The sequence below is a fragment of the Nematolebias whitei genome, chromosome 5 (genome assembly GCF_014905685.2).
Source record: "Nematolebias whitei isolate Nwh7 chromosome 5, NemWhi1, whole genome shotgun sequence".
Taxonomy (NCBI): Eukaryota; Metazoa; Chordata; class Actinopteri; order Cyprinodontiformes; family Rivulidae; genus Nematolebias; species Nematolebias whitei.
The window spans coordinates 36,068,606-36,085,604 of record NC_056502.1 but is presented as its reverse complement, the minus strand read 5'-3'; the positions used below and the strand labels follow the sequence as shown (position 1 = coordinate 36,085,604).

The window sequence follows — 16,999 nt, the reverse complement described above, 5'->3', positions numbered from 1 at the left end:
AGCGCCTCCCTCCCAGCCACACACATACGCACTGTGCACATGCTGTCGACATTCGTTAAGTCAATCAGACCAGCAGGTGTCCCTGTGGGCAGACGTCAGTCAGTCTCTGCTGTAGCTCAGTCACTGCATGGCAACAAGGAGCTGGTACAAACCCAACCACCGCATCTCGTGTTTCCAGCCCAGCACACACCATCTGTGGCACACTGCGGAGTTACTATAGCATCTCCAACGTGGCTGTGATAACACGGCCTTATTATATATTTGTCAACAAACAGAACACAGAAACTACAAGGTTAAGGAATCGTTTAAATCCTGACCTGGCTTTGCAGCATCTATTTTGTGTTTTAGAAAAATGTTATTTTCTACTCTGTATTTTTGTTGCATTTCATGCCGTTTTGAAATAAAATATTTGAATGTTCTATGTTTTAATCGTAATACGAGCTCTACAAACTGTCTTAAAACAACTTTCTGATGATCACAGCCCGTGTGTTGTGGTGTTCCCATCGCGCGGAGAGGATGTCGAGAGGAAAGCTGGCACCTCAAATAATTATTTTTAGTTCAGTTAAAAATCTTAACAGGTTCGTTGTTTTGACCAAAACCATAAACTTGAAGAAATTGAAATTCTTGTAAAAATAGTGTGAATGCTGCTGCTGCTTACCTCAGGTCCTCTGGACGGTTCCTTTATGTTGAAACGTTTCATCTTTCATCCAAAGGACTTCATCAGTCCAAGGAGCCACAACAAACTCAGTCTTATAAACTGGTTGACCCGCTATTTATTAGACTGAGTTTGTTGTGGCTCCTCGGACTGATGAAGTCCTTTGGATGAAAGACGAAACGTTTCAACAAAAAGAAACTGTCCAGAGGACCTGACTTAACTTTGTTGCATAGCTTCAGACTGTTATCAAGAAGAGCTAACGTCCCAGAAATGAACACAAAATACCCACAAAAAGACAAAAAGTTTATTTATTTCAGTCTGCACAGGTTCTTCTTTCTCTTTAATATAACCCTCTCAAGATACGATTCAAAGTCTACATAGCTTATCTTCAGTGGTATTATTTTATGTTAAAAAATGCATTGGTAGCTTCAGTTTTTTTTATACTTGAACACCATAACTGTTGTTATTACTTTATTGTTGTGAGAGTTTAAGTTTAAAGATATTTTTACTCTCGCAGAATGTGTAGTAAGTCTTAACTTGGCTCGAGGGCATGCTCCTATCCAAACAGAACGCTGATCAGACATCAAGTTGTTCACAGTAATTAAAGCTGTGGTCTCATCTGAATGTTTTATCTAATTACCCCTGTGAATATCGGGCTCACAACACACGCATCATTTTGGATATTCACTTTATTTAACCTTATTTTCTGTGCAGACAATATCTGTTTATTTATAGATAATGTGCTTAGAGACTCAAACACATTAGTTTGATGAAACTAGATACAAACTAGTCGTGCCGTGTATTACCAAGAGAACTGAGACTTTTTTTGAAGAGCTGCCTTAGTGATGTGTGCATGATTTATTCACCAGGATCGCTTTTCAGTCCAGATTTTGAGCCACTTTTTAGTTGTCAAAAGTATTTTGCTTGTGTTTAAATCATTTTGCTTTGTATTATTATGTTTTGTTTGTTGGTTTTTTTAAGGACTTTTCTAATTCTGACTTTTTTGTTTGTCTTCCTCTTTTATGTATGACCTTCCATGCCGCCACCAATCCTACCACCAGGATTCAGATGCTCCCCCCAGACCAGACGGTGTTCACCCTCCGGTGTTCTCAGCCCTGCGCCAGACCAGAGGGGTATCATCCACCTCCGAGGAGGAAGAGGCCCTCACAGAGAAGTTCCTCAAAATCAACTGCAAGTACATCACTGACGGCATGGTGAGACGAATCGAAACACGCCTTCCTCGACATGCTGCAGCTGAAATAGAGAGGAAGTGGTTTTATTTGAGTTAAACTAAGAATCAAATGTCTTGTAGAGCTGCCAGCTGCAGGTCCTTAACATATTTTACATTTGGGCTTATTTTAAAGCTCCACAGCAGTGGTTCTCTTACTTTTCATACTGCGCCTCACTTTGGAGGGAGAATCATTTCCAGACTCCAACTCAGCTCAAAAAGAGTCTAATTAAACTAATTCTAAACTATACAATGGAAAAGCTTAAAACTGGCGCAATTCTTTTCTTTTCCCTTTTGATAATTGTTTCAGAACTTGACTTTCTAGAACAAGTGCTTTTAACTCCATCAAAAACTTCAGTATACAGAACAGTGCAGCCAGGACTCTGATGAAGCAAAGGAAACATGATCACAACGATCCTTGAATCCCTCCACTGGCTTCCCAGTTCACTCTGCACTGAATACAAGGTTTCCTTACTCACCCGCCAATACTTTCACAGCAATGCTCCATACCATATTAAAGAACTGCTCGCTGCTCAGACAGCAACACGATCCCTCCGCTCCACAAATTCCTACCAGCCCCGCCCTCCCCGGACAAAACTGTGCACCATGGGTGACACCATGGGTGACACCATGGGTGACAGGGCCTGTTGCTCTGCTGCTCCTCGTCTGTAGATCACCCTACCCGACCACCTACGGATACCCCAGAGTACAGAAAGTTTTAAGAAAGGACAGAAGACCTTTTTAGTTGAAAGATTTTATAGTGTTTAAAGGTATCCTGCTGTTTAGTTTTTTAATTGTCCATGTTTTATTCTCACTAGATGTTTTATAGTGTAGCACTTTGAGATTGTAAAATGTGAAGTGCAGTACAAATTGAATAAATTGTTATTATTAGATAAAAACAGGCTGCCCCAATAAACCTTTTATTATTAAGAAATAATCACTTTTAGAATCACAATGAAGACAATGTGTGCACAAAAACCTAACAAATATAACATCTTCAAAAGTTCAGTATTTTAATAGAATCTGTGAATTAAATAAAAAATGCTTTTGTTAGTGAAGGCTTGATGCACCACACAGCATGAGGTTTGTCCATTTAATCACCATGGAAATGCTGTTTGTGTGATATGAAATAAAATGTGAGTTGAGACAACATTTAATCATTACTTTAGCATGCTAATTTTTAAGACCAATAAAGAAAAATAGGACAGGGACACATCGCTCTCCCCATCATGGTACTGTGTCCCCAAGGGGATTTGAGAACCACTGCACTGCAGCAACACGATGTATTTCATCAATCACCTGTTTTTTGTTGTGTTGTTGGAAAGTTAAATGTTTACAGTACATCAGCATTAAAAAAAATACATTTTAGAATGGCACTAGAGGATGCCAAGTCTTTGGTAGCTGATAATTTTACAGCATATGCTTTTTTTATATTAAAAAAAATAATAAACGTAATTTATACCATTTGTACAAATGTGTAAACATGAATAACTGAAGACCATTTAAATAAAACCCAGCAGGTTGAACCTGAAATAAACAAATGACTTGTAAAATGAGTAAAGTGATCTCTAACCACAGACTGTTCTGCTCTTTAAAGGATTATGTTTTAGGATATTTGTCTTTAAGATCCATAAAGTACCTGAGTCCTTTTATCACTTGTCACAAACCAGACCCAGAAGTTGATCTGCCTTGGATCTATAAACTTTATCATAGTGAGCTGTTTTACTGCATGAATAAATTGCAACAATAGTTAATTAAAACTTAATAACAGGAAGTAAATGTACAGAACACACAAACATACTATAATTTCCAGATTATAGAGCACACTCAAATATAAGCCATGCTTGTGTATAAGCCGCAGGTGTTCACGTTGTAACATGAGATATTTACACAGAAAGATTATTTAAACTTTTAATTAAATACGTACCAGTAACATACACAAATACATAGAGTAAATGATTTTTAACAATTCCCTCCCCATTTTATTGGTTCGACTGTGACCTTTTCGGTAAATTCATTCGTCAGATTTTTTTAAACCATTATTTATACAGGTAGTCTCAATGAGTCACGAGGACCCACCCCCACCCAAGAGAGACATGTGTTTGGCAGTTATGTGAGCGCCTGGGTGTGACGAAGCTAAATGTTTTTGGCAGCAGGAAGCTCGTTAGCTCGTCAAAGAAAAAATTATCCATAAATTAGCCGCAGCATTGTATAGGCTGCGGGGTTCAAAGCCTGTGGAAAAAGTAGCGGCTTATAGTCCAGAAATTACGGTACTGTTATTACGTTTAATCCATCAAACAACGTAACCATCACTTCTGATCAGGTTGGATGTCTGTACAAGATGTCAGGGTTTGGATCAGTGTAGGTCAGATGGTAGCTTGCTAACGAGATGTCCCCCCCCCCCCCCCGTCCAGAGTACATTTGTGTCCAGCTGCTCTGCTCTTTTCCACACACCCCTACAAACAGATCCATGGTATTGAATCACACACGGCCAGGTATCAAATGAAAGCACAAGAGAGCTGACAGTCAATAGCTTCTACTTGATTTAGAACATTTGCAGGCTAAAACTTGCCAAGTTTTGTCTTTTACCGTAAAATATGTCTTCAAGGTATCAGAGGTACTCAACCCTCACTCTTTTTTTTTTTCAGGGTGCAGTGAGCGGGGTGTTGTTAGTGACACCCAACAACATCATGTTTGACCCTCACCGCATGGACCCCCTGGTGCAGGCCCATGGATGTGAGGAGTACGGCATCATGTGTCCTCTGGAGGAGGTGCAGTCTGCCGCCATTTGCAAGGAAATCACCGACCCTAAGATCAGAGAGGCTGTCCCAGAGTAAGGAAAGCATAATAAAATGCACATTTATTGTATGTACAAGTGTTGTTGTAGTAAACTATTGCTGTCACGGTTAAAGACTTCTTATGTGTCCATTTAATGAATATGAATCTTTAAGTGCCAACATTTCATTTACTCCAACAGGAATTCTTGCCTTTACATCTTCCATGTTTACCTCACAGTTATGCACTGTAATCAGTGTCATTCTCTGCAGCACTCGAGATCAAACTGCATCACTATTCAACTTAGTTTAATCCCCCCTACATACCAAAATAACAAAGAAACGCCAATTACACCAGGGTTAACGAAGTGTGCCTTAACCCACCTACATTGTAATTGCTCACCTCATTATGCAGGATGAAGCAGACACCTCAGAGAATTCAGCCGTGTTTCCTCCTACAGGTTTTCTGGTTTTAACAGTTTCATTTATTTATTTTGTCTTTAGCCATTTTAGTATTTCTGAAGAGAAAAGTTCTGAATGCAGAAGGGAAATACAATGTAGCCAGATGAACCCTGTTGGATTTGTTTTCCTGTTTCCTTTTGGGTCAGAGTTGTGTTTAACTGGCGAAGAGTTGCCAGCGGAGCTGTTACTGTGCCGGTAAATGGCATGTTTCTGTGCCAAGTCCAGCTGTTGTCTCAGCTGTAGCCCGTCATCTGTCTATTTCTCCTCCCCTCTCGGCTGACTTTCTGTGTGCTTGTTTTTCTGTCTGAACACAACACTCAGCAACAAGTGTCTGCACAATGTGAAGTGTGAGTGTTGTTCATGTATGTGTTTGACATTTTTTCTACAAACAAGACGGAACAGTATTTGCATGCAAAAAAACATGTTGCTGCAAGTTGATGTGCAGTAGTCCCTCGTTTATCATGGGGGATTCGTACACTGAAACCCTGCGATAAGTGAAAAACTATGAAGTAGGAATAGTAGTACAAGTAGTAAGTAGTAGTTTATTTTAGTATATACAGTAGTCTCTCTCTACTTCGTGGTTCGTTTATCACGGACTCGCTCTATCGCGGTTTTTCAAAATAAGATTGGACATTACACACAATTGGCTGATTGATGGATGAGCTGCATGATCAGCATGGAATTTTTATTTAAAATAAATTATTTTAAATTATTTATCACCTGCTGCACATTTGTGCATCCCAGAGCTGCAGAAAAAGTGTCCTCCTGCAGCTCTGTACAGCCCTTACTGCAGGATAAACTTACTGCTGCAGCTGATCAGCTGTTCTCCCTGCAGAGCTGAGAAGTGGGCGTGGCCAAGAGTGCTTGCAGGTGGCTGAGAGCAGTGGAGGCAGGAACCTGAAATCTTGACAGTCTGTGCTCTTTTATGTCGTTTTCACACCAGATAGTCCGGTAGACTCGGTTCAGTTCGGGCCAATATTCATGAGCTTTTGTTTACATTTGAGCTGGTGCGTTTGCATTCACACTGCACTGTGCAGTCGAGTCAACCTGTTGAACCAACCTATTCCCCTGCTCGCCTGTGGGGGCGCTGCACTAAGAACTACTGAAAGAAACGACACAAAAACCTCTGAAGATACTTCTTCTTCTTCTGTAAATAAAAATAAAAACGAAGTGGCATCAAGTTTTAGCAGTTTTAGGAGTTATATTTTGTCATTTTTCAAAAATGGACTTAGCATGAGCAGAAGATGAGACAGAAGACCATGGAGAATATTGTTTTTCACACAAGGCAGCTGACGGCTCCATATAAGGTCAGAGAAATGTGTGTTTGTTTGTCCTGTAGAATGAACATATGCTGATATATATTCATAAATTAAACGGATTCTTTCATTTTTCTGGACTGTATAATATACGTGCATTGAATAATTAAAAATGTGGACGGAAACGTTAATTATCTTTGACTCACCAACGACAGTGGGTCATTTATTAACAGAATCAAGTTTAACACATCACACATTTACATTAATTGGCAAAAATTGAAAATAACAACTGCTTACTAATCAGTTTTACACGGAGTAAACAATACGGCGATTGTTTTCTCACTTCCAGCTGTACAACAGACACTAACCACACGGCGGTGGTTGAAAAACTTTGCTTCAGACATTTATAAAAATATCTGGAATGATTTCTACTTGATAGAAGAATTTTAAAGATGGAAAGATGAAGTTTAGAGGGAGAAAAAGATGGGTGAGGGAGTTTGTTTGTGTCGGCACCAGAACGGCACTCTCCGGGTTTTTCCCAGCTTCTTCCCCAGTACACTTGGATGTAACTGGGACCCTGTGTACATAATTTCGCTCCACCACATGTACCACATGAGGTGCGAATGACAATAAAGAAACTCTGACTCTGACTCTGACTCTGACTCTGACTCTGACTTAGGTGGTATAAATCAACTCTTTTACCTGGAGATGTCTCCCTGGTACGAAGTTCCATTTAACGCACCCTTTCAGCGTCTCCGTAAGAACAGCTGTGAATCGTCCGAAGTAGTGACGGTACTTGTTCGACACAAGTTCACCTCACGAGTGGACTTCACATGAGTGGAGTCCGTCAGAGTTCCACTCAGAGGTGGAAGATGTCATAATCCCCAATACTCGGAAGAGCTTTGAATCATGGCTGGACTTCTGTTCTCCCAAACGACTGGAGCTGCAAACTCTCCACTCGACTCCAAACTCGACACCAAACTCGACTCCAACTACTGGGTTGAACTAGAAAGTACCAACATTTAAAGAGCTCTATTTCCGGTTCATTTGGGAGTTTCTGATTGGTCGATGGACCAAAACAGAGGTGTGTTTTGTGATGTAAGGTGTTATTAAAAAGTCAAGGAAAAAGATTAAGATTGTTTAAGAACAGACAGAAGATTGTTATGAAGAACTCAGACTTCATGGAGTCACTTCTCTAGTATCTTGCTGTAAAAGTTAAACATGACATTTCTTTTTCAGTAAACTTGCAGTTGACCGAAACTTGAACTTTGACCAACTTACACCACTTGCTCATTTCAAACAGACGATCAAGAAATTGAATCATTACTCTGTAACATATTCCAACTTGATTTCACTTTGAATGAGGATTAAAAATCGTTATTACTGTTTCACAGTTGATTTAAAAATGAGTAGTTCACTTCAACATTTAAACATTGTTTGAACTAACACAATTTGATTATCAAACATTTGTAAAATAGTAATGATAATCGAAAGTAGTCTTCTTTCACTTGATTAATTAAGAAAGAAAGTCTCAGGATGGGTCAACCTGTATTTCTGGATTCAAATCAATGAAATGACAGTTTCTGTCCCATATGGTCCTTAAGGTCAGGATTTGACCTCAGGCCTAGTTCACTACAGTCCTGAGGAGCGGGTCCAGTCTGTTTACATTCACACTGTACTCGAACCGCGCTGGAGTTCGCTTCTACCGGACCGAGACCTAGGTTTTAGCCCGGGCCAGAGTTCGCCTTTTTGTTCCGTGACAGAGTTCAATGGCGCATTCACACCTCCCTAAACGAACCGGACTTTCAAGGAAAACGAGCTAGAGTTCGATTAAAGCGGACTAAACAGGGCTAGTGTGAATGCACCCTTAAAGTCTAAAAAAGTTAAATCTGGTCGTCCAGAGGACCAGATTTAACTTTTTTAGACTTTTCTACCTGGATTGAGCATGCATCAGGATACTCTTTTAAAGTGTTTAAAGTTTAGAAGAAAACAGTGTTTCTAAACTCTAAGCACTTTAAAAGAGCACAGAATGTCATGATTTCAGCTCTCTGCCTCCGGCTGCTTTCTGCCACCTGCCACTTTGGTTGGCCTTGTCGCTGTTTTAAGTGCTCTATAAATAAAATGGTATGGTATGACATGCTGCAGGAGGGAGCTTCTGCAGCTGTGGTCTGCACACAGGTGCAGCAGGTGCTAAATAATTTTAAATAATTCATTTTAAATAAAAATTCCAAGCCGAGCGTGTCGCTCATCCATCAATCAGCCAATTGTGTGTCATGTCCAATCTTATTTTAAAGAAACTGCGAGTCAGCAAAAAATGAACAACAAAGTAGTGAGGGACTACTGTATAGTTTGGCAGAGATTATAAAAATGCATGACAATGGATGAACTGTAAAACAAAATTGTACTTCTGTTCGTGCTGCTTTGATCAAAATCTATTGTGTTGAATTTTAATGCAGTTGAAAATATTTTGCCTTGTAAGCTGGTCAATAATGTAAAAACTTACCTTAGTACAACAACATTTATTGCAACATTGAAGCGAATCATCTGTCTGAAAGATGAGATCTTTTGAGGTGCAGTCCACTCAGTTTCACAATTCTCCCCACAGTTTTATTTGACCATGCAATCAACTTTTTATTCTGCTGTAGGAATAAATGAAAGGAACACGAATATTTATATTGTCAGTTAAAATTGGCTCACAGTAGTGATGCCTTTGCTGGGTTTCGAGGTGTGAAAAGTAAGGAGAGAGAAAGTTTAACTCCTTTCTTTCAATGATCGTCTGTTGTTTTTTGGGGTGGGAAGTAGACTGGTTGACATGTTCAGTCTGATTATAATCTGTCCAGCCTACAGGGCTGGGTAGTAAAACAAACCAATAAGGGGGTGACATGTCATTACAGACATCTGCATGATGAGAAGTGACCAAACAAAACAGAAACTAATGTGAAACAAAAGAAATCTTCAGATGACCTTAGTTTGATCTCATGATCATGTGGCAGCACGACGGCACAGTGGTTAGCACTGTTGCCTCACAGCAAGAATGTCCTGGGTTCAGTCCCTGGTTGGACCTGGAGACTTTCTGTGTGGCGTTTGTATGTTCTCGTGCTTGCGTGGGTTTTCTCCGGGTACTCCGATTTCCTCCCACAGACCAAAAACATACATGTTAGGCTGCCTTCAGGTCCAGGCCTCCCTTGCAAAAGAAATCTGTGATCTCAATGGGTTTTGACTGGTTAAATAAAGGTTAATAAAATAATAGAATCATTCAATATTATCAATGAAATTGAGTAACTAGACATTAACACAAGTGGTGGATAGCAGTAGCACATCTGAAAATGAAGCTTTATGTTTCACAGTCTGTTTTCCATCATAACACGATAGGGAGGCAGCTTTAATGTCAACAGTCTTTGGATCAATACGACACCTTAACAAAACACTTCAAGCCAAGACTTGGACACCTTCTGGCTACATCAAGACAATTTCTGAATGGACCCATGTGACATTTAGTGGGCGGAAGCCAACCTGCTGCTGTTGTGCCTTAGAGCCACCTAGCAAAGTATTGACAGAGCCCTAACAGTCAACAAATGAAAAGGTAAGCCAGCTTTGCAGCTCAGTGATGTAATGTAGTGATGATTTCTAGTCTGTGTGACCACTCAACCATGAGATTTAAAAGCCTAAGCAATGATAAACAGATTTGTTACAGAGAAGACTGATGATGATAAATGGCAAGAAAGACTTAAGTTAACCACGAAGAGAACTGTTAAATTGAGTTTATCAGAATCAAAATAGGCTTTATTATCATTGAACCAAAGTACAGCGAAATTATATTCTGTTGCAGTCATCCGAAAGATGGGCGGAGTGCACGTGGCTCAGCTCCTTGGAGCACGGCCCCTTATTCTTTAGATAGAAAAGGGGAATGACCATGAGGATAGTGGTACAAAAATATCTCTTCACACCTTGTCCTTGTCAGGACTCGATTTAAGACATCAAAAAACTTAACCAGCAAGCACATTTATAGACACATTACATATGCATTTGATGACAAGACGGTGAGTTTTTGATTTTGGTGATATTATTTACATGAACGCTCCTACAAGAACCCTGCAGATGTTGGATGCTGTCTATCATGGTGCACTAAGATTCATAACTGGCTGTGATTATCGTACCCATCACTGCACCCTGTATTCACTGGTTAACTGGACATCATTAACTTCACGCAGACTCTCTCACTGGTACATTTTCATCTTTAAATCACTTCTTGGTCTGCTGCCTTCATACATCTCCTCCTACATGTCTCTGCGTGAGTGCAGCTACGGAGTGCGCTCTCAGGACATTATTACCTGCAGTGTTCCCTCAGTGAGGACTGAACTAGGCAAAAGGGCCTTCTCCTACTCCGCTCCTGTTTCCTGGAATATCTTACAAAAAGATTTGAAGCTCTCGACCTTGACCTCTCTAAGTGGCTTTAAGAATCTGTTGGACTCCTGGCAGGGACCAATGCAGACATGTTCCTGTTTTTAGTTTTATACATTTGTCTCGGAATCTAGCAGTTTTTTTTTTTTTTTTTGGTTTTTTTTTTGGTTTTTTTTTGGTTTCGTTACCTTTTTCCTTTTAGCCATCCTTTTTTTTTAAAAAAATCAGAAGAGTAAAAAAAACTGTAGTATGAGTTTTTATAACTGCTTATTGTTGTTGCTGTTGTCCATTGTTGTCATCTTTCTTTGTTGAAATCAGGTCTCTCTTGTAAATGAGTCCTTGAGGCTCAATGGGATTTACCTGTATAAATAAAGGTTGATTGATTTTGTCCATGAAGCTCTTCCAGATAGCACCATAGTCCTGATAAGATGTTGGTGTCAGCCGGTACATTTCTGATAAGCGCGTTCACAAAAGTTCTCAGGGGTGGTGGAGGGGGATTGATAGAGCAGAGCCTTCTTAGTTTACACACATCCAAGGAGAAATTTGATACGTTGGCCTGCTTCAAGGCTGAACGGGGAAGTCAGATTCAGATGAGCCACAGTTGTTTTTTGTGCAGGCAGACTGTTATTTCTCGTCAGCCTGGAGTTCTGCTGGTACTCTCGATGATCCAAAATGGCCAGATTTGTGGGCTTTCTGCTGGTCCGTGCTTATTAGCTGCCTCCAAAGTTGATCCCAACATGCTGGTGAGTTCCAAAGCCGCAAGTGGCCTACGATTCTCATAAATCACTTCCGCCTTACGGTTGAGCTCGTAAATCAGCTGAGTGTGAGAGCTCGAAGTACGAACTGATCCTTCAGATAAGGTCAGAAGCTTTGCCATGGCCGAAGCTGCTGCCGCCGTCTTCCTTCATAGCCGATAACATAGATATCTGACAGTGCCAAAAAGCTGAAACCCTGCTATCATAAATCCAATGATCTTTGGCGTCCTCCTGAGACAACACAGAAAGGTGCAACATATCCATGACGTGCCCTGCTCAGCGGGGCATGAGAGTTCTCCAGGACCCTGTCGCTTGATTAAAACATTTTTTTTTTCAATTGTGTTGAAAGACCAGCTGACCAAATCCATGACAGTAATTTAAGATTCGGAAAATGTGTAAATAAAAAATCCGATACACAACACAGAGAGCAAAAAAGCAGGAGGAAGGCAGGAGTGGGAGATGGAAGAAAAGCAATCCGTCTTGCTCAAGAACAAGTGAGGGGAAAAAAATTGTTTGTCATGTTTTGAAAATTGTACCAGGGAGATGTTTGTCACACATTTATTTAGTGCTTCGTTCTTCACGTCAACACAGCTAAGTTCTGCTCCACACCTCTTTTTCTGAAGGCTCATGATTATGTGTGACATTTCTGGATAGTTTAGTGACATCTGATTGGTCAGAGGCAACTTAAAGATGGACTGGGCTATGCAGCCCTTTCAAGGAACCATTTTATGAAAGCTCATATGAAAAACCTAGATTGGGTGTGTGAAGAAAATCTAATTAATTTGTCTACTAAGATGTTAGACAAATTTTAATCCTAGTCATGATAGTTGGATTCTACTATGCTCCACATTGTTTGAAAACAGTGTGTCTTGTACATGTACAGACATGTCCTGTACCAGTCTAACATACTTCTTTGCCACTCCAGATTTTCTCACGTAATACCACACCTCCTCCCTCAGCACCCTGTTGTATGCTTTTTCTAAATCCACAAAGACAAAGTTCTTTTTTACCCTCTCTGTACTTCTCTATCAGCATCCTCAAAGCAAAGATGGCATCTGTGGTGCTCTTTCTTGGCATGAAACCAGACTGTTGCTCACAAATTATATGCCCCCTTTGCACTGTGACGGCACGGATCGGGTCAGCTCGGCTCAGCTCAGATCAGCTGGTTACAGGTTGCATTTCCATTGTGTCCATTATGACCGGTTCTGTGGGCGGGTCCAAATTCCAACTTGCATTACCACCTGGTGGCAATTTAATATGGTGTAGTAATACATGCTGTGTGTGTTTTTCAGATTCTCCAGAAAAATAATGACAGCAGACCTTCAGTCTGTTTACGTCCAGCTCTGGAGCAACTAATGTGTGCCATAAAGATGAAAGAGGCTGTTACCTTCCATCAATGTGTCATTTCAGAATAAATATTAACAATAAAGAGGTATTAAAAATATCTTGACTTTTGTTATGACACTTTAGTTATTTACCAAACATTGTAGATGGAAAATCTGGATTTACAAACTGGATTCCAAAAAAGTTGGGACACTAAACAAATTGTGAATAAAAACTGAATGCAATGATGTGGAGATGACAAATGTCAACATTTTATTCGTAATATAACATAGATGACAGATCAAAAGTTTAATCTGAGTAAGAGTAACATTTTTTTTTTTAATATGTTGATTCAAAATTTCATGGCATCAACAAATCCCAAAAAAGTTGTGACAAGTCCATTTTTACCACTGTGTGTCATCCCCCCTTCTTCTTACAACACTCAGCAGACGTCTGGGGACAGAGGAGACCAGTTTCTCAAGTTTAGAAATAGGAATGCTCTCCCATTCATCTCTAACACAGGCCTCTAACTGTTCAATCGTCTTGGGCCTTCTTTGTTGCACCTTCCTCTTTATGATGAGCCAAATGTTCTCTATAGGTGAAAGATCTGGACTGCAGGCTGGCCATTTCAGTACCCGGATCCTTCTCCTACGTAGCCATGATGTTGTGATTGCTGCAGAATGTGGTCTGGCATTATCGTGTTGAAAAATGCAGGGTCTTCCCTGAAAGAGATGACGTCTAGATGGGAGCATATGTTGTTCTAGAACCTGAACATAGTTCTCTGCATTAATGGTGCCTTTCCAGACATGCAAGCTGCCCGTGCCACAAGCGCTCATGCAACCCCATACCATCAGTGATACAGGCTTCTGAACGGAGCGTTGATAACGACTTGGATTGTTGGATTTCATGATAGAGCTGGCACAGGGGCAGCTGTGGCTGAATGGTTAGAGCAGTCGTCCTCCAATGCAAGAGTTGTGGGTTTGAACCCCACAGCGGTCACATGCCAAAGTGTCCCTGGGCAAGACACTGAACCCTTCATTGCCTCTGATGTGTGTCCCATCAGTGTATGAATGTAATAAAGCTCTGATTAGTCTCTTTAGAATGATTTGTTCAATTATCTTTGTAGAGATCTAGTAGAGTGCTGTATGAATGGGTAAATGAGGACACAGATTGTTGTAAAGTGCTTTGAGTATCTCAATAAAGATAGAAAGGCGCTATATAAGTACAGTCCATTTTACCATTTACCATTTTAATCTTCACTGATAACATTTTTAATTTTTTTATACATAACATGTTTTTTAAAAAATGTTTCCACCCTCCGTCCCGGTCCTTCCATCTGCCAGAGCTCAGAATCTGGCCTTTGTGAGCACACGAGGCCCGGGCCTGGACCCCGGCCTCGTGTGCTTCAACATGTCGGCAGCTCATATGATCCTCCGCGCTCGCTTTGAATTTTGTTCGCCCGTCACCAAACACAAAAAAAAACGCCTGAACTTCAGCATTATACCACGAAGTCTGAACCGGCAGCACGGAGAATCTTCCGTGGTGACCGGCAGAGCTTGTAGCTGAGGAGATGATGCCCTGAGCAGGCTTCGGGGAAACTGGTGGAGCTCAGTCTTGCTCACTCTGAATTTTGTCGTCAGCCAAGTACAAAAAAATGCGTGAACTTCAACATTAGAACACAGTGTTGTCATTATTTTTAAAATATTAAAAATAGGTCCAGCCGCTGCTCCGAGTTCCGAGTAATTGCAAATGGCGGATTGGTGAAAAGTTTCTGAGAGATCCAGTGACTCCTCCCCCTGACCAATCAGTGACCGACATTGTTTCTGACGTAACGGCTCGGCTCTCTTGGACCCCTTGAGAAGAAGGGCCAAAATAAGGGGGCGAAACACGTATGAAGTACTGATGGAAAATACCTCTAAAACAGTCTGAACTGAGAATATTTGACCCATGGATGACAGTGGAAAAGGGGCAAAAGTCACCTCTCGTCTAAGTCTAGCTTCTATAACTCTCTCTCTTAGATCTTCATCGTGTGGCTCATCAAATTGATTCCCCTGTAGTTGCTATAATTCTGTACAACACCGTTGTTCTTACAAATGGGCACCAGCACACTTCTTCTCCATTCCTCAGGCATGTTTTCACCCTCAAATGTGTCATTGAATATTTGAGTCATAAACCTCACTGCCATCTCCAAGACATTTCCAAACCTCCACTGGTGTGTCATCAGGTCCTACTGGCTTCCCCTTCTTCATTTTTTTCAGAACTTTCTGTACTTCACCCTCACTAATCTTTCCCACTTGCTAGTCCTTAGTTCTCTTTCATTCTCTTCATTCATTAGCTCCTCAAAGTACTACTTCCATCTTTCCATCACACTCTCCTCACTTGTTAGAACATTACCATTCCTATCTTTAACAAGCCTAGCCTGCTGCACATCCTGTCCAGTCTGATTCCTCTGTCTCGCCAATCAGTCCTTCTCACCATCTTTAGTGTCCAGCCTCCCATACAACTCATCATACACCTTCTACTTTGCCTTAGCTACCTCCCTCTTTATTCTACGTCCCATCTCCTTATATTCTTGTCTCCTCTCTTCACTGTCATATTTCTTCTTGGCTAATCTCTTTCAGTTTTCCTTATCATCCATTTTCTGTCCAGATGACACACCAAGTACCTTCCTACCTGTCTCTCTAATTACTGTTGCTTTAGTAGTCCAGTCATTTAGAAGCTCTTTCTTACCACCCAGAGCCTTTAACAGCTCCTCTCTGAATTTTTCACAACATTCTTCCTTCTTCATCCTCCACCGTTTGGTCTTCTTCTCTGATTTTACTCATCTTCTCTTCTTCACAACAACAGTCGTTCTACACACAATCATCCGATGCCGTCTGGCCACGCTCTCCCCTGCCACAACCTTACAGTCTCTAATCTCCCTCAGGTTTCCTCTTCTATTCAGAATGTAGTTGACCTGCGTACTCCTTCCTCCACTCTTATAGGTCACTCTATGTTCCTCCCTCTTTTGGAAATAGGTGTTGACTATAACCATTTCCATTTTCTTGGCACAATCCACCACCATCTGTCCTTCCTGGTTTATTTTCTTGACACCAAACCTACCCATCACTTCCTCAACCCCTCCGTTTCCCTCACCAACATGTCCATTCAGATCTGTTCCGATCACCACTCTCTCCTCCCTGGGAATACTCTATATCACTTCATCCAGACCTTTCCAAAATGTATCTTTCTCCTCCTCATCACATCCAACCTCTGGAGCATAACCACTGACGATGTTTAGCATCAGACCTTCTACTTCTACCTTCAGGCATATCGCCCTATTTGACACTCTTCACCTCTACTACATTCTTTGCCAACTCCTCCTTTAGGACCACCCCTACCCTATTTCTCTTTCTATCCACACCATGGTAAAGCAGTTTAAACCCTGCTCCACTGCTGCAAGCCTTGCTGCCCTTCCACTTTGTCTCTTGGACACATAAAACATCTACTTTCCTTCTCTGCATCATGTCAAGCAGCTCTCTACATTTGCCTGTTATTGTCCCCACATTTAGAGTTGCTACCCTCAGTACTACATTCTTGACTTTCCTCTTCTCCCTCTGTCTCCTGATACGTTTCCCTCCTCGTGGTCTTCGACTAACAGTAGCACAATTTCCGCCTGCACCCTATTTGTCAACAGCGCCAGTGGCGGTTGTTGTTAACCTGGGCCTCGACCGATCCGGTATGGTGTCGCTTAGATGAACTCGCATAATGGTTTTGGCAAAAGTGTTTTACTTCGGATGCCCTTCCTGGCACAACCCTCACCATTTGCCCGGGGGCTTGTACATGACACACAAATGGCTGATTGATGGATAAGCCACACAATTGGCATGGATTAAAAAAAAAGTTATTTTAAATTATTTAGCACCTGCTGCACCTTTCTGCAGCCCAGAGCTGCAGAAAAAGCTGCTCCTGCACCTTTGTGCAGCCCTTACTGCAGAATAAACTTCCTGCTGCAGCTGATCAGCTGTTCTGCATGCAGAGCTTAAAAGTGGGCGTGGCCAAGCGCACTTGCAGGTGGCTCAGTGCGGTGGAGGCAGAGAGCTGAAATCATGACATTTTGTGTTCTTTTAGAGCGTTTAGAGTTTAGAAACATTGCTTAGAATATT

The 16,999-nt window shown here is 41.2% G+C and overlaps 1 protein-coding gene across 2 annotated transcripts in view; it reads left to right on the top strand.

The window, feature by feature from the left end:
• Positions 1–16,999, top strand: part of oxr1a (oxidation resistance 1a) — an 88,824-nt gene that overhangs the window by 51,955 nt on the left and 19,870 nt on the right. For both annotated transcript variants that reach the window (XM_037676437.1, XM_037676438.1), the window contains exons 5-6: positions 1,717–1,869; positions 4,532–4,716. In XM_037676437.1, the coding sequence (XP_037532365.1) occupies positions 1,717–1,869; positions 4,532–4,716 (338 nt within the window). The remainder of the gene's footprint in view (positions 1–1,716; positions 1,870–4,531; positions 4,717–16,999) is intronic.